We start from the raw sequence: 23,526 nt of genomic DNA, 5'->3' as shown, positions 1-23,526 counted from the left end.
GCTGACAGCAGTAGGTTATGTTTATGTGGGTTAAAGTGAAATCTGAATATTCTGGCGCCTCAAAACTTCTGCAGCTGGTACAACTTCAGCGTCTCGTGGTTGATGTCGTAGACTGGATCTTCGCTCTCGTATTCGTTGACCTCATACTTAAATCTGATATTAAAACAAATTACTAGTAGCTTCTTTTTAGAAATATTTGCATGAATCATAAAAACTTCTATGATTTGTAATACACCACTTTTTGAGCAACTGTATTAAAAAAATATGCTTCTATAAGTCTTTGTAATGTGTATAATAAGTACCTAGGGAAGTTTTCACAGAGACTTGGGGTAATAGCCGAAGCCCGACTCGGAGACTGCCCGTCGGGCTAAAAGCTTTCATGTTTACAATAAAAACAAGTATAAAAATGTAAAAAATATATTATCAGACCACTTATATCTAATCATTTTATTAAAACTATAACTTATACTTTCTTTTAAACAACGTTAGTTTGGAAGACGGCTTAAACATATTCAGAAAATTATTTATTACGATATAAAAATATCGATCTCTTGTATAAATTGTTTTTATCATACATATAATCAAAAAAATGGCAGCTTTTAATCGTTCTTGTAATTTTCCACCGTCGTGAGTTGTCTCGTCGCGGTACCGATGGCTTGTCTTGTAATCTATAATTCATTATTATATTAATATTTTTTTTTAGAATAGGGGGCAAACGGGCAGGCGGCTCACCTGATGTTAAGTCATACCGCCGCTCATGGACACTCTCAATGACAGAGGACTCGACAGAGTAGTGTTGGCTTTTAGCGTGCGACTCTTATCCATGTGCATTAATCCCTACTGTATATGTGCGCACATCGACCGCGTGTGTCAGGCACAGGTGGCTGATCACCTATTAGATTTATAAATGATCATGAAACAGATACAGATTTTTTATAAATAATTTACAATTGTGTAAGTTATTTATATTCAATTTTGGCAAACAAGCCAATAAAAAATAATTATTTTCAAAATTGAAAAAGTAGCTGAAAATTAAAAAACCCCGTACATAGTTCCGTATCTTGTCCGCCACGCCATCTATTTGTAGTCCGATGTCCCGCAAGTTTCCGCTTATTCTGCAAAGTATAATAAATAATAATTTAGAAGTTTTAGTTATCCTATCATGGATGGAGCATAAAGTATAATTGCATTATTAATAAATATGGTTCAGTTTAATAAACCTACGTCTTAAACTTTAAATAATGTTTTTAGTTTAAAAAACAGTCTAAACATATAGTAATCTGTTACCTAGTGTACATCCAAACGACAAGAGCAACCAAAGAACCAACTGCTATACTCTCTCCAACAGCGACCAGGGTTTGCACCCCGAGATTGGCAGCCAGGGAGCTGAGGAGGAATCCCAGGAGTGCCAACACAACCAACACTGTAGGAGTACCCGCGATACGGAATATGTTCTTGGCTTCGTTGTTGGCGCGGTATTGCTCATATTGCTCCTCGATTTCCTGAGAAAAATAATGCTTCTTACTTCTATATCTTCACTAGTATTATAAAATTGAGTGTCTGTTTGTACGCGCCAATAACTATCCAAATTCCTGAATATATTTTATTTTATTATATTAGGATTTTGTTCATATTTTCCAACCTACCTTAACTAATTTCTCCTGATAACTGGCCTCCAATTCGTCTCCTCCCATCTTCCTTTTATTATGAAAGGCGTGAAGGGCCTTATCCTTCGCTCTCTGATGCTGCTGTTGAAGCTTCCCAGGGTCCAAGAAAGGCTTACTCCCACCCACTTCCTCTTCCATTAGATATTCGTATACATCGCGAGCTTCGGATACCGCCGATAGATTGTTCGCTTCAGCTGTCGCCTGAAATAGTTGTTTTTACTAATTATATCATTGGTAATAGTTTATATTTATTAGACATGGTGTCTAAATGATTTGATAAAATTAAATGTCATACAGTCTCATATACAAATAAGACCAATATAATCGAATTTTCTTATCACATTCAAAATTTACCAATGGTTCGTAAATATTCTTTAGGAGACCTCGGGGTAATATTAGATGAAAAACCAAATTTCAGTGAGCACACGCAAACAATTGCCAACAAGGCTATTAAACTGCTAGGTTTCGTATTAAGCTCCTCTTCATCACTTAAAAGAGTAACTAGACTTTGAACATTAATATGTTCAAAGTCTAGTTACTCTTTACAAATCACTTGTCCGTAGTATTTCAGAGTATGCTACGGTTATCTGGTCACCACATTACAAAATACACATAAATTCTATTGAAACTGTTCAAAAACGTTTCCTTAGAAAGCTTTGCGATCGTCTGCACTTGCGTGGTGTATTGCAAACTTACGAAGCTCGTTTGGACTATTTCAAAATGGATATCCTAAAACTCCGTGTCTTCATTGATCTAGTTTATTTAAAATAAAATATTTAACTAATCTTCTTACAACATTTTCTTTTCTTTGTAATCCTAGAGTAACTCGAACTAAAAGTATACGTACCTACGGTTCGCTTATCTGTTAGTTTAATTGGTACAGTGAATAGGCTATCTCGCTCTTACAACTTTATTACAAACATTGATGAAAATGTTGATGTGTTTTACAACAGTCTACCAACTTACCGTAACTTTACGTAACTAACGTAACTTGGTTTAAGATTTCATTTTGTTTGTTTACTACTAGTGTTTTTATCTTTTAGTTGTAGTTATTATATATATTATTTCTTATTATTATATTATTTTTTGTTATTATATTGTCGTTTTTTTCTCTTTTTTTCTTTGATATATTGCTTAAGTTCTAATGTAATTGATGTGTATGTGTGTGTTAAATTTGTGATGTCATATTTTCTTGTATTTTTTAGGCACACAAATTTTTTAGAATGTATATAAAAATAAATACATTATGCAAAATAATGTAATACATAAATATAAATAAGAGTCTGTATGAGGGTCAGTAAAGACATATATAGGTATAATTCCAACGTACCGCCAAAATACTTTTCGGTTCCGGCAGTTCAGTTCCATTGAATATAGTCATATATGCCTTGAAGTAGAGGAACAGGTCTTTGGCCTTGAGCTTCTGTTCGGCTATCCTTTTCAGCACTAGATTTTCCGGCGCCAGAAGCATCGGCACCAGTTGACGCAGAGACGTTTGGAATTCGGGACTTATGTCTGAAAATTCATTATTATGGTATTGTCATGGCATTTCAATCGCTCGGATATTTTTGAAAATACATGCCATCGTATAAAATGTATCTTTACCGGAAACTTTTCCATCAAAATTGGGATTAGTAGCAACGTTCAGGCCAGGGTGGGGCATCAGGAAGCAGGCCAACTCTTCAAAACATGCTGCGATGTGACGTCTGATGGACTGCAACTCCAGGTGTTGGCCTTCGTGAATCTGAATAGATAATTTAGAAATTCTAAAATCGATAAAATATATTTTAAGAGTTATATTCTGAAACACTTTTGTAAGATATAGAAACACTAAACTTAAAATTCACCAGTTTTACCTCAAGTCTTTTATCCAACAGACTAGCTCCTCCGTCTGCTCCGTAAGGATATTCGTATGGAAAGCTCCAATCTCGTACCAATAACTGCAACCGCTGGAAAGGCTTACCGCTGGCACTCTGCTGAGCTAGACGACCGTAGTCTGTAAACAACTACGAAGAGTACTTTTGTTAGAAACACGAACCGGGGAACGATTGATTAACTGAACTTATTACTTATTATAGTGGAACAATTCTTTACTCCTGAAAGGACGTATACGAACATTCCTCAATATGTGTTTTTTTTTTAATTTTTTTTGGTATATAATAACTGCATTAAAACAACCATTAGGAAATATAAATTTTTATGTCAATATTAGTCGTAGCATGCATCAAAATATTACGTCTTTGCTTGTCAAATCTTGCTCCTTGTTTCTGTTTTGGATCGGAATATAATATATTATAAAAAAGGATTATTCTGTTAATGATTACTTGCGTGAAACATTATAATTTATATTAATTTGATAACGAATAATATACATATTTTAATAACGTGATGATTTGGTGATAAAATAATATAAAAATTTACTATAATATGACTTACTCGTATTATATATATATAATATATAATACTCGTATGCTAACTTTAGATTTACGCGCATAACGTTTGTGTACCAAATTCTTGCAAATATAAACGCATGTTAATTTAAGTGATTACAAGCGGAAGCGGTGTTTACGCGGACATGTACATTGCTCGTTGGTGGCATCGCCGCCATCTTTCCTAGAGATGCGTTATGACGGATTCTCATGTTTCATTTGAATTTTTAGCCTATCAGCGTTTGTTTTTGGCACAAGTTAACATGGCATTTCTTAGTCCCATATAGCACTTTCAAATCAATTACCTGCAAGTGCTGCAAGTCATCCTCTTCAATATTTTGTGAAAGGTTGTATATCTGTACTGAGGACAGCATAGTGGATAAAGCAAATACAGTGGCATTGTCTTTTACTGTCGATTCACTGTCGAAGGTGCCTTGTGTGTCCATTAGTAATATTGCCACCTGTAACAAACGTTAAATTATTTATATTTAATTAACGCTGTTGTACAGATTTACGATAACCTGTGTAATACAATAAAATAGTTTTTAGTACAAAGCTGCAGAAAAACGATAAAATAGTCGTCGCCTATAAAAATTATTTTGTTGCTTCAGATTTACCAGCCTAAGTCCTACCTTTTCTCCATTATCGAGAGTCGTTAAAAAAGGCTGAGACCATAGCAGAAGACCCGTGGTGTCCCTCTCTGAACCACCTCGCCAACTGAATCCCTTCAGTGGCGCATCTTCACCTCCCAACCAATCGCCACTGTCTTTAACCTGGTACTGAAATACATTTTTTGAACATGATAATTGTATATAAGTTTTATTCGATCCATAATCGAAATAAGTAACATTTCTGCGACTGAATCAAATCAATAAAAATGTTGGTGCATGTTGCATGGTTTTAATTTATTTACTTCATTTTACTCAGATAAACCAGTCTCTATTAGAATTATTATTTACTTATATTTCACGACTTAATCGGTTATAATAACTAAAGAACAATCAGCAAGTACCTTATGATGTAGATATCGTAGAAAGAAGTCCAGTAAAAACGACTTGCCCTTTCGAAAGGCGCCTGCGACGGACACAACAACAACGCTTCTGTCCTTTATATCATCTCGCAGCAGGAGTTTACTTAGCGCTTCCTCATCCAAGGTGAACGTATGGTCGGATGGCGTCACTACACGAATACCCTGCCCCGATTCTAATTCAGCCATGACTGGAACTTATTTAATTTTATTAATAAAACTTTTAATACACATATATATTCTTAATTTATTGGCTTCTTCGATATTCATTAAGTGTTAAAATTTTATTAGATTCATGTCATGGCCAGCTTGTATTTATTTGCAAAATACTGTATATTAATGAGAGAATAAAACCAAGTATCATTAATAAGTTGATCAATCATTTTTGCTGGATTATCATCATTATTTTTTTAATTCTATAAATAGCGTATGTGGTGTTTTATTTTAACTGAATCAATAAAATTATCACTATTCATTTTTGAAAAAAAATTCCTGATCAAATAATTCTTTCTTATTTGAATTGTAATTTTATAGCTGGCGGTTGTTGCATAAAATGTGGAACTAGCTGGAACAGCAACATTTATAATAAAACGTTTTGAAACGCGATATCTAAACAAAAACTCGAAACTGAAAATGTTATTTAGATTCGAAAATCGAATGACAAAGCACTTTTCATAATACAAAAACAACTTACTCACCTTTCTTTATAATTATCAATTTTATAAAAATTTCATAGCACAGATACACTAAATCCAGTATTCAGACAGCAAATTATCGTAAGTGTACTTGTAAACAAAGCAGTGAAAGTACTACGTCAGCTGAGAGCAAGGTGCGTCGCTCGACTGCGCGGTGCCCGGGGGGGACCAATGATGTCTTAGTTACATGGGTGTATGATATCATACGTACGCCGTTCTCTAAAGTATGAGCTATGAAGTTCCGACGCTGACCGCTGTATTTTATCTTTTCATCACCGGATGACCTTCATGAGTATGTCTTTTTCAATAAATTTAGAAATAATGCTATAGGTCGGGCACAAGTCTATTACAATTAGTATTTTATAAGGAGCATAAATATTTATTTAGGATTTCAAATTTAGATTCGTTATAACAAAATACGTGTCGTATTTGTACTTCAATAAATTAATACATGAATACATGCTATAAGAAAGCCATTATTGGAAAGCATTCAAAACAATTCGTAATATATGTCGATGCGTGCTCACGTTGAACTTAGATAACTACGCACGCATAATAATTACGAATATTTTCTAACAAATTAATATATTTTAATTATACTCTATTATATCGATACCTCCTAAGTATACTGAGTCAACTAACAAATTTAGGTATTTGGGTTTTTTTATATAAACGTACATAATTAACCATGATCTTCACGTTAGTGCAAATTTTTTTTTAAAAAGAACTATAGTTACCGAGATAATTTCACGTATACTAAATCAATTTCAACATCTGTTAAAATCATACATTGTATACTGATCCAAATAACATTGTATCAGTGTTCGCGGGGCGTGAGAAGGGACGCATTGATACAAGTTTATTTTGGCTCAGTATACGATGAATGACAGCCAGGGCGCATGCAACTTAAGTTAATATGCTCCTTTCATAAGTTTCTTCCAAGCAGTCAAGAAGATAATATTGAGACTACAAAAATATCGGTTTGCAAAACTATGTACTTGGGAAGTCTTCTAAAGCGACTACCGTGAGACAGTATCGAGATATATCAGTTAATACAAATATCAATATATGTTTTCATAAACCCAAAAAAGGTGTTTGTGAACAATGTCACATTTATGAAAATAACAAGCAAGTTACCCAGACAGATAAATAAAAGCATAAAGAGCATTTAAAAGAAAAAGAGAAAGCTAGAAAACAAAAGATACAGCAGCATTTGATCATCAAAAGTGTCTTAATGTACCTCACGGGAACGTTAGTGCTTTTTATTATAAACGTAAAATTATCTTCTCACGATATTCAGTCTGGGATCTCGACAAGGTTATTGTTTTTCATGGCATCAACAGAAAGCAAAGAGATGTGCAAATGACATTTCTATATGTGTTTTTAAGTTTATAGAAGATACCGTGGGTGAAGGTGTCAAAGAGGTAATCTTTTCGGTTTCGGTCAGACAACCGTGGAAGCCAATATAGAAATAGATTTGTTTTCTTAATGTATCTGTTAGCTACTTCGCAGTTCTGTATATATATTAGCCATCGCTTTCTAATAGTGGGTCACACTCAAAATGAAGGCGACAGTATACATGCTTTAATTGAAAGACAGACAAAAGATAAAATGCTTTATACGCCTTATCAATGGTATACAGCTTTTAGATTTGCTATATCCGACGAAAAACCATACAAAGTTATTGAAGTGTCTCAGGATTTAATAACAGACTTTAAATCAAAGTAAGGACTTATAAACAACTGGACAACTACTAATGATGGATCTAAAATGCCTTGAAACAAAGTCACGGAAGTAGTTGTTAAAGCAGAAAATCCATTTAGGTTATTTTATAAAACGAGTTACCAAGATGATGCTTACAAGTAGATAGATTGTGTAAAAAAACCTAAAGCTACACCAAATCGAAGAGAGTTGAATTTTAACATAGATAATATTTCTTAGGCTTATTTATAGGCTTAGACCCATTCCTATTTACCAAAATAAGTACAAACACTTCATGGATCTTTGTAAGACACTGGTGATTCCTAAGGAGTATCATTTGTTTTTTTTTTAAATTTGATTTCAAAAAACTCTAATGGAGCAGATGACAGTGATTCAGACTGATTTTTTATACGTTAAATCTTTAAAATTTTCATTTATTTTGATAAACCATAAGGTTTAAAGCTATCCTTTGAGCGTCCTTAACTTTTTATATATTTTTGTTATACATTTATATTATTTATAATAATATTGTTTAACGTTAGTTATTTTTAGTTCCTATTACTTTTATTGATGTTTGTTACTTTTTATGAAACTTTAATGATACTACATTGATAATTTGTTTTAGTTGCATTGTTAAACTTGTAGCATTTAGTAAGGCTAAATAATATTAACAAAAAGGTTAAAAATTAAATAGTTATAACTAAAAATACATTATAATTCTTAAAAATGCGTTGTTTTTGTTAATGAGTCTACTTCTTCCTAGCTTTTATTAATTTCGTAAGGTATTAAAAATAAAATTAGTAATTAAAAAGCCTCGATTAATTATATTAGTCCAGTATACGTTGAGGTTTAAAATTCTAACATAGCTAATTACTTTCCTAGTATAATGAGTCAAGTGATGTAATTTCAATATTTTATTATTAAGTGAGACAAAAAACCCCGAAACTAACCAAAAGTAAGATGATAATAATTAAATGATAATCATATTCCATAATATGTTGGTGTAAACTATAGATTTTGATGTACAACGTACATGAATATAACTGGTAGTTAAACCATTTTACTATTGAGTCCCGCCCGTGTATACTAAGTCATGTACATAAAATAGCATTTAAGAACAAAAATCAGCAAACTCATGTTATGACAAAGGAAGAGCTTTCAGTCTTTATTATAAAAACATTAAATTTATTCTGAATTAGTTTGATTTCACAAAAATATAAACAATTTGCCTTAAAATGGCTCTCCTGTAAAATTACTAAAATGTCAGTTGACTCATTATACTTAGGAGGTATCGATATTATATTGATATTGGTGTATAACATATAGAAAATACTGACATTGAATACAAGCAATACTGTTATCAAATACAATACATTTTTTATCACTTATTAAACTATAACATGAACTTTATTATTATTTTATAAGAAAAAATATTTCAAGTACATACTCATAATTTTTATGTAAATCAATAAAATATGCATTATTTTAATGGAAATTGTAGATTTTGTTAAATAATGTGGTGCAGCTATCTTGCATACTGCATACATAGAATACTTATATACATATTATTTGCATAAAATAAGCACTATTTTATTGATATTCCTAAAACTTTTTATATAAATGTTTTATATTTTTTTTTTATTTATTTCCATTTACAACAATTATATAAACATTTTTTTTATAACATTGGTGTAATCTTCATTGATCTTCTCTATCTTAGGTTTTAATTCTGTAGCTTTTAATTTTGCAGCTTTATCATTTGGATCTAATTGTAAAACATGCTGTATGTCTGCCCATGCTTCATCATACATTTTTAAACCGGCAAGTGATATACACCTGCGGTAAAGAGATTTAATATTTTCTGAATCATTCTTTAGAGCTAGGTTGCATAGCTCTATAGCAGCTTCATATTCATTAAACTTAAGCTGACAATGAGCCAGGTTATTATAAAGTTTAACCTAAAAAATAATAAATAATTAATTGTTATAAAAATTATAATAAATTAAAGATATTTAAGAGCTAAAAACAAAAATTAGTAAATTTTAGTTTAATCTGTAATTTAATAAATATAATAAAAAGAAAATGACACACCCTCAAATCAATAAATTCTTTTACTTGTTCTTCAGCAATTACATTTGGATCTATTGGTTCAATTGCCACTAACATTTTAAGAGCTTTGTTAAACCGTCTAAATGCATCAACTATTCTGTTCTCTTTTACCAACAACACTCCCTTTTCTTTATGATAAATAGAAGCCTCATACAATCTGTTCCAACTCCAATCACTTATTAATTGTTCTTCTGTAACTTCTGTTAAATGGATTTCAAATGATATCTCCTTTACAAGTTCATTATTATTATTTTTATATACTATCGTAGCCATACAAGATTCACCGCAACACATTTGTTGTAGAATTAATTCCACATCTTTGTCAATGAAGTTATCCAAATCACCTATTACTACAGTCCCGTTAAATGAGGGACTAAATATTGTACTTTCAGACTCTATTTCACATATTCCACTTTCGTTTTTACACAGAATTTTTCTTAAAGATAGTTTACACCGGGAATCTTCATATGGAACAACTGAATAGTCGCCGGGCGTTATTATTGTTTTACGGATTTCTCGGTCCCATCGTGCACTCACTACTGTATCAGCAGTCATTTTATTTGATATCTATTATGTGAGCAAACACTTTATTGTACATGTACCTAATAAATAAAGCGAGAAATGAAACAAAAGTAAAACGTACTAAAATATAAACACAATCACGATTGAGTCCACAGAACACTATTACTTCTACTTGATTGAGTCACTCAAGAGCTCAACTGTCAACGAAATTACAAATTATTTACCTTTAATAAATGCTACATAGAAATCTCAAGCATGGGCTATTAATTTATAATTTATTTTCTAATTATTATATATATTAAATTAAAAACTAAGTTAATGAAAATAATGGAACAAATCAAATTAACATATTTTGTCAAACCGTCATAAAGTTTTTATTCTAAGTATTATGTCAGAGTTAAAACGAATCATCTGTTTATTTTGAATAACATAGAAGGTCGGGGAAATAGTAGTAAGACCGAAATTTTTTTCGTTCAATTTAATTTCAGGACTTCAATTTTTTTTATTCGTTAAGGAATTTCCATTTTTAATTTATATACAAAGAACTATTTAACATTTGTGAAATAAGTTTCAGATAAACGACATTTTTTCAATTGTTCTCCCTTTTTTCAGAGCCAGACAGAATGACACTGCTTTTGAAGAATGTGTGGCGCAATGTGCTTAAAAATCGACCTCTTAGTAACTCAACTATACGATCCAGTCTTTCATCCAGTAGTAAGTATTCTGTAGAACTATTTTTTAATCTTATTAGAATGTTGCTCATCATAATGTTTATATAAATGTATATTACACAGATGAAAGAATTTATTTCCAGGATATTTATGTAACTTGCTATAAACCTTAGTAGCTTAAGAGGTTAAGCTAACTTATATTTAAAATGTTTAAATAACATGTTAATTTTCCTCAGTCTCTGAGTTGGCTGTTACAAAACCATCAGATGCTCTAATGATAAGCATAAAATCGGCTCCTAGTACTGCTGAGGTGCTTGCTGCAGTTCAAAACAACATAGGATCACTTACACATAGACACATGTTGCAAGCTCTACGTACAATTTTCGAATTGCAGAAATCAAATAGGCATGTTTATTAATATAGTTTTTCTTTCTTAACAATATCAGTTATTATACAATTTTAATGATAATTTTTTTTAATAGTAATGATCCAGAGATGCTCATAAAGGACCCTGGGTTTAGTGTTCTTTGTCAGAATTTCAAGAAACATGTTCGTGCATTGGAGGTTAATGAAACTATTGAGGCTATAAAAGTACTTTCTTACTTAAAAGTTCCTGTTGACTCTCTCCTGGTTCAGACTCTCCTGCAATTAGTGAGATATAATATAAACATGATTAGTGTTAGACAAATTATGTTTCTGGATTTTATTTTATCAAGATTTGATACCAAGAATCACTTGGTGGATGCACTTAGGTTGGCATTACCTCTTGCATTCCAAATACACCTACCATTAGAATTAGACAACCAGGATTTACCCCTACTCCGTGACATGCTTATGTATTCCTGTTCTCATGACTTACCAGACAGATGTATCAATAATATTGTCACAGGACTCCTTTTACATGATCAAGCAATTGATGCTCATATAGCAAGATCTATAATCTGGTCTTTATGTGATGTAAATTGTACTGAAAAAGTTTTTCCTACTAGAGTGCAGTTACTTCACATTTGCTGTGATATTTTGTCTGAACGTATAAATAAATTATCATATGAGGATGTATTGAGAACAGCTGCAAAGTTAAAGGGTAGGATTTTGGAAAAGCACCCAGAGTATTATCACCAAGAATTGATGGACTCTATTGCTGGATATGTGATAAACAATAATGTGCCATTTGAAAATAGCCTATTAGTAGCTAGAGTTTTGTCAAGAATTGTAAGTATATGATATAATTTTTTATAAAAGTTACCTAACAAATTGCTTTGTTTAATCACTATTGATTGCTGATATACATCATGTAGCTTACTTTTTGTGGTATGTACTTCAGTTTTAACAATTTAAATGTTGAAATTTATTACAGGCCCATACAAATCTCTCCCTTATAGAGTACTTGTGTTTCCAAGTGGCTTCTAATCCACATACATTGACAAATGCTCGTACCAATATACTCTTTGGGTTTATAAACTGCCTTGCCAACAACAATTACATTCCTTCTGGGGATGAATGGACAGAAATCAAAGCTCAAATATCAAGAAATCCAATATTAAGTGCTAACAGCACGGCCTTGCCCTGGACAAAAGTATGCCTAGAATTGGCATCTCTTGGAGTTTATGAAGAGAGATTACTAAAAAAAGTCTTCTCCAAAGAATTTTTAGAAAAGTATTTGGCACGTGAAAAGAATGATTTGGATTATTTACAGGTATTTTACCATATATCATTAATATGAGTTCATAAAAATAGCTTAATATATGTTTGTTAAAACTGTAAAAGTTTGCAAAAAGTAGTAATCTTTTTGTAGACTAGAAGTTCCTTACTTTTTTTTTTACTTACCTTACAAATTACATTAATATTTATAGCTGCTGACCCTACACGAAGCAGTGCATACATTTCACAGTGAACACTATACTCTGCCAAATGAAGTTTTACAGAGAGCCCGTAACTCATATCCTGTACATGCAGTAAGTGAGGAGCTGGAGACATATCTGGTGAGAGGTTTAGGAAGTCCAGAGTATGCTGTAAGGAATGTGATGCTGCCCTGTGGGATTGTTGCCGGTTAGATTATATTCCTCTCTAATATATGTTTTTAATGTATGCCTGCCTTAGTGTGTGTTAGACGTAATCTTCCTTAAAACCTCATTGTAATCAGTTGAGTACATAGTTTGTTTGCAACAAATTCACCATTTAATGATTGTTCTGACGAGGTGTCTTTCTGTAAATTACAATGTATAGTGTAATCCTTGACAACAAAAAATATTTTTTTTTTCACTTTCTAATACAAATATAATTTGAATCTGAATTTTTCAGATGTAGTATTGTGCCTGAAGAATGGTCTACCATTGAAGTTACCCCCTCTGAGTAGTGAACTGAAAGTTCCATTGGAAAAACTTAATATACCGCCAGGGGCAGTCGTGTGAGTGTTAGATGTTTTTCTTTAAATTTTCTTGTGTTGTGATAGACATGAGTATTATTGAAAAGTATATCGGTAACGTGTTTAAACAGATTTTTTTTTATAGAACAGCGGCCAAAACTGTAAGAGATGAGATGTCGCAGAAGGTCTGCGACGGCGCTTTCTTTTTTTAATTATTTATTTTCTTTGTTTTAGAATATGCATAATGAATTTCAACTACGGCTGTTTCTCGATGAACAGCCATCGTCTACGTGGTACTTTCCGTCTAATTATCGATATTTTGGAGAAGCAAGGCTATTGGACTGTCGCCTTTAATATAAACGAGTGGATGAATGCACCTGCGCATGAGAGGACACCTTATATTATGCGCGAGATAAATTATAGGTATTATTTATTTACTTATATAAAAAAAAATCACTACAATTGTTGTATGTGAGCGTCAATTTTATATATTCCAGAGTTTGAGTTTTCTCATACATTTTTGTTGTTTTGTTCTAGATGTGGTGAAATTGGAATGAAGTTAACGGCGACTTGAAACCCGACGATGTCAGTTGTGTATTGCATTAGGCCATGTATGGAAAAATTTTAGTGAAGATTCAAATAAGATTTTTAATGTGTATTTGTTTTTTTATAATTGAATAAAAAATATATTCTGTTGTATTTTCCGACTTTGAGACCATCAGTGACTGACTTGAAACAACATAACATCGAAATTTGAAATTATTTATATGCAAATATATAACGATACTGAAACAAATTGGCAATCGTATGTATGAATAATCACTTTATTACACGAACTAAGACACTTTTACTAAGCGTTACATAACAAATGAAATAGGTACCATTTCCTGAGGTACATTAACTAAAAAGAAAATTAACATAAATTATCTTCTAACAAAATGACAATATTAAGTATAAAATAGTAAAGAAATAAAACTATTTTGTTTTCGGTTTAGCGACGTCTTTGCGATTTAAAAAACTTCCTGTTCGAGGATTGCTGCGCAGGCGGGCATCGCCTTATCTGTGGAGAATGCACTCAACTTGTAAGGTTTTGCAAATTACACTGATTTAATTTTAAAAAAAAAGAGTTTTCTTTTCATATACACAGTCCAAAAATATTGTAAACAATAAAATTAGTCTATCTGAGGCGTAGTTATCGAAACGTACCTCCGAATCTCTTGCGGTCGAGGTGGGGCCCGTGCGACGGCGCTTGAGGGCGGAGAGCGGCTGCGGAGGCAACCGCTCCCCTCTGGACAGGGCCTCGAAGCAGCGGTTCACTAAATCGGGCTAGAAAAGTACACCAGCCTAAATATTATAAATTACAGGCATTTCATACCACCGTTGTAAATTTCTGATGTGCTGAACTTTTTGCAAATATACCTACTTAAGTTCTTGTTAACGACGTCGTGTGTGTGATAAAGTTTTTATTATCAAGTCGCAATGTACGCAATGACCATTTAATTTAAAATGATTAGGTTCTTTTTTTCATTTTTGTTGTAATAACGTCTTATAAACTGATGAACGCCAACGTCAAGCTATAGCTTGATAAGATAACATATAGAGGGATAAGCCTCTCTATAGAGAGGCTTATCTTTCTTGTTTTGTCAAGTATTTATAAAGTAGTTGATGGGAATTTCATTGTTTATTACAAAAACAATTGCAGCAAAAAAGGTAAATCATTCTTTAATCTTATATGCATAGATTTTGATATTTGAAGTAGGTTCTTAAACGAGTGCAAAAATATTTTAATTTATCGAAAAAAAAAATTCAATTAACGACTTTGTATTCTTCAAAATAATGCATATAATAAAGCATGCAATATTCCATAAATGTTTTCGAGACGTTTTCATGTAATGATTATCAATAAACGATATTTTATTTTTCTTCTGAGTTATAAAGGTGCACTTTAATACTCAGAAGAATTTAACAGTAACAGAAAAACATGATTAAATCGGTTAATGAACTTACATCTATACTATTATCGTCAGCACTGCTATCACTGAAATTGGAGAACACGCTGTGATCGTTTCTCTTTTGTGTCCTTTCGGGAGGTGGTAGCACGGCTCTAGGCATGAGCACTGGAGATTTTTCACGACTCTATTGGAGTAAACAAACGTCATTCCGGTTCGAAGGACCATTACGATCGCCGGTGAGATGATTCAAGTATCGTATCAAGGATGCAGTAACTTTTTCAACCTTGTAATTTTTTTGTAAATAAAAAAGTCTACTGCGTTAAATTAAGCTTTTCAACAGAGTTAAAATGTATTTATTTATTAAGACAACATTTCGAACCAGGAAACATATTTTAAATTAAAAATAATCGGCATTTGTCTTCACCGGCAGAAGTCACAGCGAAACTGGCATGGATTTCGATAAAGTGAGGGCAAAAACAATATAAGATTTTTGTTACCTCTTGAAGAATCGGCATCGTGACCGCGTTATCAGATTCGGCCTGTAGGAAGGGGCGAGGCCTGTTCGAAGCAGACAGTTGGTCCCGAGCATTGGCCATCGTCTCCTCCATTTCACTCATCTTACTCAAGAGGCGCTCCTATTTATTTGAAATTAACAATTAGTAAATGCATTCATCGGTTTAATAAATATGTAGATAATTTCCAGGCTGTCATCTGTTTACCTTTTCCTGGTTCAATTCCTGGATGAGGTTCATTTTCATTGCCGAATCCTTCTCACTTTCCTGAAAAATTATAAGGTTTTTTGGCGACTTTCCGGTAAATGCTTATTAGGCTGAATAGGGAATGCAATCCCCAGAAATATTATTAAGCAATTATGTCGTCAGACAAGAGTTTTAAACGCATTCAATGCTGTTGACGAGATAACATCGCAACAGAAAATTAAGATAAATTGCCTTTATTAAGGAACGTGACTCTTCAAAACGAATAAGAGAGTTGCACTAGAAATGAAAAAATTGATTTACTTTAAGTTTTCCCTCGAGATGTTCAATCCTGACGCCCATGTTCACTTGAGTTTCTTTAAAGTGCTCTTTTTCATCATCCATCTCCTTCCTACTCTTCTGCAAGGCGCTTCGGATCTTATTTATCGCGTCATTGCTGTTTTGAAGTTCCGTCATTAATTTAGCCGCAGTGGACGCTTTCTTTTCCAACTCTTCCTTTTGACATGTTATTGTTTCGTTAAGCTCTTTGATTATTAGGTCCGTGGATTTCCTGTTACGAATATTTATATATTTCAAAGTTCCAAGGTCAAGATAAAACAAATATTGAAATGTATGTTGTCAACAGACGTTTTCTTACCCAGATATAAAAAACAAAACCGGACATTCGTCATAAAAACTACTATCTACTTCAAAATGTTTTTGTATATTTAGGCAAGATATTAACAAATTAACCACGTATGCACAAAACAGGTTAGGTTAAGTCAATAGAATATTGACTCAGACTTATTTATTTATGAAGCTTACGACATCTTACATAGTAGTAAATCTACTGATTATTTTACAAAATTTTCCATCTAAATTTATAACAATTAGAGTAGGTAAGGATAACTTTTACAAAAAATAGAAATTGTAAATTAAAACTAAGATAAGATAAGCACACTATAAAATAAAATTACCAGAAATTTTAGGTACTTACTAACAATATATGAAAATTGGTTGTAAAATAAATTAAACCCACCTGTCATTGTCGTAATCCTTGCGAGTGTCCTCAACGTTAAGCTGTAATGTGGACACTTCGGCAATCAATTCTTGAACACGAGAGGATAGGTAGTCGTTTTCATCTGCCTTTTTCCCCAACGCTTCATTCAAACTGCTCTTATCATCTTCCAGTCCTTGTATTTGATCATTCAAACCTTTCACTTCTTCTTTAAACTGGTTCACAATCTGAAATAAATATAATTACTTGGAACAAAAACGAAATAATGAAACAGACAAATACAAATGCAAACACTAGTTTTAACTACCAAAGCAATAAGTTCGCTAGTTCGCAAAAGAAAGCGTCTTTTTTCGTTGAAGTCTTTCAGCAAGCTGATGAAATATATAAATATATGCCGAAGTCTACCCACCTCCTCCATTTCTTCTAGTTCATCCTTCATCTTCTCTGTCTTCTTATTAAGATTTTCTATTTCGTGTTTGGAGATGTCGTGAGATGCGCAGGATTCCTTTCATTAAATATGTTATTAAATGACTACTATTTGGATTTGCGGTGAGAATTATTTTAATTTTAATGTTACAATGAACCTTCCTTTTTCCTTCTAATGGAGCAGACTGATATGCGTCTGCGCTAATGCTATGTAAGCTTTAACCTTTATAATAATAATTTAAAATAGATCAATAGAACAACTTGCTGTAGGTATATAGAATTATGCATGATTGTTAAAGTGCTCACTCACCTCTAAATCCTTTTTAAGATTTTCGATTACATCAGAAGTGCTCATTTTATATTCTTCTAAGACTGCTACTTTTTCATCGAGCAAATTCTTTTCTTCGGAAATGCATTTGCAGAAATCTTCTTGATTATGAAGAGCTGTCTTCAGGTTCATTATTTCTTCGTTTGCTTTTTTTAAGCTAAATAGTTTAATAAATATATAATATTTAGTACAATGCAATGACCAGATTTATTGAATTTTTCGTAATGAAAAATAAATGAAATATTACGTTTACCCGGGAATTGAACCCGAAATCGGATATACAACTAGATTAGTAGCAGAAAAAAGGCAATCTATAGTCAAATTGTAAATTCTAATGCCGACAAAATAACTAAATTTAAATTACTTTTTCTCATACAAGTCCACGGTACTCCTAGCTCCTTCGATTTCACTATTAAATTCCTTCACCATCTTCGTCATCTCTCGTTTGAGAGTAGTTATATCCTCTTCGCTCTGCAAATTAATAAAACCAACCATTTTCCACGAAGCGGACAGCATGACATGTAGGTATATTAATTCACCTATCGTCCTGATTAGAAACCATCCCACTTTGAAACTTGTAGGTATCATACTTGAAAAGTGATTTAAGCTATTGTTTGGAATACATTAACTCTAATCGAAAGGTTAAAATAAAGATATATGTATACAAATAGCAAAGACTGATAATTAAAACAAAATCCTATTAAAAAATCTACTTTAAAAAATAGGATCTTCAATTTAAAGCATTTAAAGACACATAACTTGAAAAATAAACATTGTAAAAACAATACATATTTGCGTAGATTTCTAGAGGTATTTTCTTTATTAAATTCTGCGACCTCACTTTCTTCCGCTGTCCCTTCACGTGAATTGTTTCAAGTAGTGAAAGATTATTTCGTATGTAATTATTATATAAAGCCATTTATTAGTTAATATACAAGTTGGTAAAAAATAGTTAAGGCTTGTAGAAAAACAACAGTATTATAGAATATGTATTTGAATACTTAATACGTCGGTCAGACAATATCTCAGACCGATGCAACATTAAAAGATAGACACAAGAATAGCAAAAGCAGGGAAGAGCTTATGGGCGCTTGGAGAAGTCATGAAAAATATGGAAACGCCTGCTAATGAAAAGGAAGCTCTTCAATATTAATATACCTATACTATCATATGGATCTCGAACTTGGGCGCCCACTTAAGCGCAGAATACAAAGCTACAGTTGTGTCAAAGATCGATGGAACGATGTATGATAAGGCAGAAAAGAATAGATAATATAAAGAGTTGTCATTAAGAACAACTAAGATGCTACAATAAAAATACAAATAGAAAGAAACAAATACTAACAGAAAAATGGAGCAAGAAAATACTAATCTTGTGCCTAAGACTAAGGTGCAATTATCGCAAAAGATCAAGACAGTTTTGAAGGAATAGAATAGAGATTAAGAAAACAGCAGATGGCAGAAAGTGCCACAATGACTTTTGCCAAAAAGAGCACATCGATTTCAGAAAGAACGAGATGATAGAAAATAAAATTATTTTTTCGGTTCCAAAAATTAGTGCTTTATTCAACTATTAATTAGTACAGAATATACACAATATCCCTCTGAAAATAGTCTCGCATAAATTTATAGGCATTCCTTACCTTTTCTAACTGTGAATTGGCAAATGCGAGCTTGTTTATTTGCTCGTTGAGAGACATTTGTAGCTCTGCCTTAGCGACCTGCGAGGCTGTAAGCTCTTCGCGAGTTTTGCATAATTCGCCATCGAGCTGTTGCTTCGACGTGTTGAACAGATCCATCAGGCCCGCTTGATGTTCTTCGCGAAGTTTTACTTGAGATTTAAAATTACAGAATTATTACTCATATTTTTAGTTATTGTTTAGATAAATTAATGTGAAGAATGCGGATGTAACTGTATTTCCTTGTTTATATAACGTTTTGTGCGTTTTATAGTTGTGGTCAGTGAGAGACTGATGCCCCAAGGACTCATTTTATCAAGGTTTATTTAAAACATATTCTACAAAGTAGCTATGGAGAGTGTTCTGAAGAGATGTGGGGTGATCCCTCCTCCCTCGTTTAATCACCGCTGTATGTAAATTAGAAACAAACCGAACATGTGATATCAAATTATATCGGGATTAGTACATATTATTATTATTTTCTTATATATTTCAAGGATTGTCATGCTCGCTTAAATGTCAGCGCTTTTGGCGGCGTCCATGCGTCGGATGTCTCTCTCCCTAAAACATGGCAAGGGCGCCGACGGCTGGCCATGCGTAATGCTCGCGAACGGATGCTACTTGTGGTGACTGGTCGTACTTGAATTCGTGTATGCGGTGATATTAGTTGTTTATACTATGTAGTTGCGTGTTGTTTCCAAGAGAATGTAAGTGCGTGCTACTATTTCACCATGTCTCCGGCTAATAGGGGATCTTTGACAACCTGAGACAAATCTTTGTTTTTAATTTATATTAAGTATTAGATTTTTTACTTAAGATGTCATATTGAACATGGTGTAATGATTGCAGCTCCTTACAAATGTTGTGTAAAACAAAAAAAAACTTGGCGATTAAAAAGCGTGTCGGAGAGTTTATTGCCCTTAATTCCGGCATTCTTAGGGTTGATTAGCGGCAAAAAAAAAGTTTCATACCCATCTCCTGAAGTCTGGCTATAGTTTGACGGTCCCTCTCTTGAACCTTCTCATAAGATGTCTTAAGGTCCTGGACGCGCTGCCCTGAAGACTGATAAGCCTCGCAAAGAGACTTTTGATCAGCCTGGCATCGCGATAGTGTTTGTTTCAGACGCAAGCTGTAGTCTTCTAGTACGTCGCAAATCTGGCGGGTACTACTAAGCCTGGATTTTGTAAGATATGAGTTATGTGTTACTCCTATTTTAATATTATTAAATAATTTTATCCCTTGCAAGGTCTTATTTAGTTTAATGAAAATTATTTAAAAAAAAGGTTTAATACTATATTCTGACCAAATAGCATTGATACGCCCCCTTAGTAATAAACGAAAATTACAAGATTGATAGTGATATTTTAAATACTAAAGGCACAAAACAAATCTAGCGGTTTGCTCTCACACCCCTACCGCTGGTGCGATCTTACTTCTACAAGTTACTAGTTAGTAAATACATATTTAAAAAACTAGGACTGGTTCAACCGTTGCGAAATTCGTGTTTAATTCGAAACATTATACTAAATTTAGTCAATTTTAGGTCTATGTTTCTAATAGATCCCTATAATATGCATTCGTTACAAGAAGTTATTCTGGGCTGATCCTCTCTATTACTTACATTATTTTTGTAATAGATTTATTTTTGTAATTTATTTATTCAAAAAAAAAAACGAAAATTATTAAATTGGATAAAATCTTACTTGTTTAAAATTTCAGGCCTTTTACGTAATTCTTCCTGGTATTGACCGGATACGGTCTCATACTGCATTTGAAGATCCACCATATTTTGCTGAAGACGCTCATGATTACCTTCAACCTGTTGCAACTTCTGACGAAGATCCCAATTGATTGCATCTTGTGCTACCTATGAGAATAGTATATTTTATTATTCCGTATAAGTACAATTTATCTTCTCTTGTCCAACTTTTATAAATTACCTTTAGTTTTATAGCATCTGAAGATAACTTGGCAAGTTTGTCTTGCACGTGTTTGTTGTCTTCATTAATATTTTGACGATTTTTCAGTTTTGCAATGTTGTTAATATCCATTTTATATAAATAAGGACTAAATATTAATTAGTATAAATTTTCGAGAAATTATAAGAAAAGAGAGAAAAATTTATTAAGCGGGAAAATAAGAATTCTGACCACAGATAAACACACAGATGAGCGAATGTTTCGTCAGCGTAGACCACAGATTAGATTAGATATTAGTTAGCATATACTGCAACAAAAGCACTGTGATAATATATGGCATGACTTAATGTTATTATTTTAATTATACGAATCCACGTTGTTAAGGTGGACAATTCGTTAATCATTATACTTATAAAAGTGACTATTACTACACAAAAACGTCTGATTTTTCCTCCTCCTCGAATTTTAACCTTTTTTATAGCAACTATAGTTTTAACGCTTGTCACTAGAGCTGAGAACCCTGACACAGGTATTTTTTACTTAAAAGGGTTGCCAAATCTTACACTTTGAAAAGAAAATATACTTAAAATGAATAAAGACTTTTTAGTATTATTATAGTGTTTAACGATCCTAAGGGTTTCTAAAATGTAAATGATATGATTGTTACCTGATTTAAAATATACGAATCTCAGTATAAAGGTAATAAATTGTAATTTATTTTTAAACTCCGTGTTCGTGGGTTCCAATATTAGGATAATTCGATTTTTGATAAGAGGCTCCTCTACTTTATTCTTACCTCAAACGCTACAAACTTAATTTGCTGCTTAAGTTTGTAGCATTTGGGTGCGCCCAAATGCTACTAGCTTATACTCCGTAACGTTCCGAAATTATGTCAATTGTCACTGATTTAGCGCTCAGTAGCTGGCTGCTATAGCTTCTATTTACTATCTATATTATATTAGATAACTGTGGCGCAGCTCGAAAATTTTATTAGTTTCCTCTGAGGTTTTTCTATATCTCAAGCAGTTTTCCTGTAATATAAAGTGAAAAGGTGTGATAATTAAGCAAAATGTTTATATACTGATGGAAAAATTAAAGTATACAAAAATTACCGTTCAGTCTAGTTACCTATGTCTCGATAAAAACCGCTGAATATGAAATAGTTATGTAATGTTGGTTAAAGGTTAGAAATATTTCTTTCAGATGATTACATCTTCACTACTCGGTACCCTCCGGGTTGCCCGGGTCTCCGTCGTGGTCACAAGGAACTTGGCAGCAACCTCAAAAGCTACAGATCCCATTCAACAGCTCTTTTTAGACAAAATTAGGGAATACAAACAGAAAAGCGCGTAAGTTGCCTAAAATTTGAATTACTATGAAGCAATGTTCATGCAATCACCACCTATTTATCTCTTTAATTTAAAGTAATTTTTACATCAATGCTTGAAAACAGACCATTGGTATTACATTTCATAAGCACCAATTCATGCGCTTGTTCAAATTTGTTTTAGTAGGGTATGGGGTAGATTTTATTTTACAAAAGAAGTGGAGCGTGTTGATTTAGCTTAGCTTTAGAGTGATTGCAGTAGGATTGCCTCTATCCTATCCAAACACCTTTCAAGTTTTATATGTCCATGCATTCACAGCAAAAAAATATTTATAGTATAATATATTCATTAATATTGAATTAGTTTTAAATGTTTTCTTTAATTGTAATTTTTATGGATAAATAGATATATTTATCCATAATAATTAATACAGATATGATATTAATATTACTCAGCTTACCCTTTATATCTATTTCATAATAAAAGATTATTTATAGGGTATATCTATTATAATTATAATACATTCAATGACAAAGTCGCTTTATTTTAGAGGCGGTAAGCTAGTAGATCCTAGTCCTGCTGTTGCAAAGGAGCTGAAGACTGAAATGGAAAAGCTAGAAAAGCAATTTGGTGGAGGATCTGGTGTGGACATGACAGCATTCCCTTCTTTTAAATTTGAAGATCCAAAATTGGACTCGATTGATGAACAAGCCCCCACTAAGAAGTAAACTTACTAGTTATATTCAATGGTTAATAAGCTGTTCTGTTAGGTAATAAATGATAAATAAAATGTGGGCCTTTTATTCTTATTATTTATGTTGAAACATTACCATGCTATAGTATTGTTGAAGATTTTTACTGTGGATTTGGTTCCAAATAAAGTGAATGTGGTCTCACATTAAATTTGTGCATATTTAGTCAGCATTATAAAGTAAAAAAGAAGCGCCTGAACCAATATTGCAGCAAATACTAATTTTAACCAATAAAAATCTATT

General features: G+C 32.5%; 5 protein-coding genes and 1 long non-coding RNA gene across 12 annotated transcripts; 3 read left to right on the top strand and 3 right to left on the bottom strand.

Annotated features, from left to right (window-relative positions):
• Positions 1–403: 403 nt before the first annotated feature.
• LOC111003944 (atlastin-like) lies at positions 404–6,039 on the bottom strand. 2 transcript variants are annotated; one of them, XM_022274726.2, is made up of 11 exons: positions 5,822–6,039; positions 5,109–5,320; positions 4,729–4,875; positions 4,402–4,557; positions 3,524–3,673; positions 3,273–3,411; positions 2,998–3,182; positions 1,647–1,868; positions 1,288–1,502; positions 1,049–1,115; positions 404–668 (listed from the first exon to the last, which is right to left on the bottom strand). In XM_022274726.2, the coding sequence occupies exons 2-11, from the start codon at positions 5,310–5,312 to the stop codon at positions 600–602; spliced, it is 1,554 nt and encodes a 517-aa protein (XP_022130418.2). In that variant the 5' UTR covers positions 5,313–5,320; positions 5,822–6,039; the 3' UTR covers positions 404–599. The 2 variants fall into 2 exon arrangements, with proteins under 2 accessions (XP_022130418.2, XP_022130419.2); XM_022274727.2 differs by having other exon boundaries at positions 5,109–5,314.
• On the top strand, positions 6,031–13,839 carry LOC111003942. 5 transcript variants are annotated; one of them, XM_022274718.2, is made up of 9 exons: positions 6,031–6,110; positions 10,763–10,864; positions 11,058–11,226; positions 11,304–12,033; positions 12,179–12,517; positions 12,675–12,870; positions 13,123–13,228; positions 13,421–13,609; positions 13,724–13,839. In XM_022274718.2, the coding sequence occupies exons 1-9, from the start codon at positions 6,098–6,100 to the stop codon at positions 13,758–13,760; spliced, it is 1,881 nt and encodes a 626-aa protein (XP_022130410.1). In that variant the 5' UTR covers positions 6,031–6,097; the 3' UTR covers positions 13,761–13,839. The 5 variants fall into 5 exon arrangements, with proteins under 5 accessions (XP_022130410.1, XP_022130413.1, XP_022130412.1 ...); XM_022274721.2 differs by lacking the exon at positions 6,031–6,110 and adding an exon at positions 10,479–10,586; XM_022274720.2 differs by lacking the exon at positions 6,031–6,110 and adding an exon at positions 10,502–10,601.
• LOC111003945 (peptidyl-prolyl cis-trans isomerase FKBP65) lies at positions 8,075–10,342 on the bottom strand. Its single transcript, XM_022274728.2, has 2 exons — positions 9,611–10,342; positions 8,075–9,477 (listed from the first exon to the last, which is right to left on the bottom strand). Exons 1-2 carry the CDS (start codon positions 10,181–10,183, stop codon positions 9,181–9,183), a joined length of 870 nt encoding a protein of 289 aa, XP_022130420.1. The 5' UTR covers positions 10,184–10,342; the 3' UTR covers positions 8,075–9,180.
• A 150-nt stretch (positions 13,840–13,989) lies between the features above and the next one.
• LOC111003941 (synaptonemal complex protein 1) lies at positions 13,990–21,628 on the bottom strand. 2 transcript variants are annotated; one of them, XM_022274716.2, is made up of 14 exons: positions 21,225–21,628; positions 20,988–21,151; positions 20,256–20,458; positions 19,249–19,436; positions 17,970–18,076; positions 17,588–17,762; positions 17,261–17,356; positions 16,873–17,078; positions 16,158–16,404; positions 15,858–15,917; positions 15,636–15,773; positions 15,194–15,322; positions 14,393–14,512; positions 13,990–14,246 (listed from the first exon to the last, which is right to left on the bottom strand). In XM_022274716.2, the coding sequence occupies exons 1-14, from the start codon at positions 21,333–21,335 to the stop codon at positions 14,178–14,180; spliced, it is 2,013 nt and encodes a 670-aa protein (XP_022130408.2). In that variant the 5' UTR covers positions 21,336–21,628; the 3' UTR covers positions 13,990–14,177. The 2 variants fall into 2 exon arrangements, with proteins under 2 accessions (XP_022130408.2, XP_022130409.2); XM_022274717.2 differs by lacking the exon at positions 17,261–17,356.
• On the top strand, positions 14,613–15,709 carry LOC123689566. The gene is made up of 3 exons (XR_006750521.1): positions 14,613–14,896; positions 15,214–15,374; positions 15,569–15,709. It is a non-coding gene; the product is annotated as an uncharacterized LOC123689566 (long non-coding RNA).
• Positions 21,629–22,097: 469 nt separating the features above from the next.
• On the top strand, positions 22,098–23,321 carry LOC111003946 (ATP synthase-coupling factor 6, mitochondrial). Its single transcript, XM_022274729.2, has 3 exons — positions 22,098–22,254; positions 22,407–22,552; positions 23,082–23,321. Exons 2-3 carry the CDS (start codon positions 22,407–22,409, stop codon positions 23,257–23,259), a joined length of 324 nt encoding a protein of 107 aa, XP_022130421.2. The 5' UTR covers positions 22,098–22,254; the 3' UTR covers positions 23,260–23,321.
• Positions 23,322–23,526: the final 205 nt, after the last annotated feature.

Source organism: Pieris rapae, chromosome 11 (genome assembly GCF_905147795.1).
Source record: "Pieris rapae chromosome 11, ilPieRapa1.1, whole genome shotgun sequence".
NCBI classification, from domain to species: Eukaryota; Metazoa; Arthropoda; class Insecta; order Lepidoptera; family Pieridae; genus Pieris; species Pieris rapae.
Note: the sequence above shows the minus strand (reverse complement) of the source record. Positions and strands in the feature narration are given on the sequence as shown.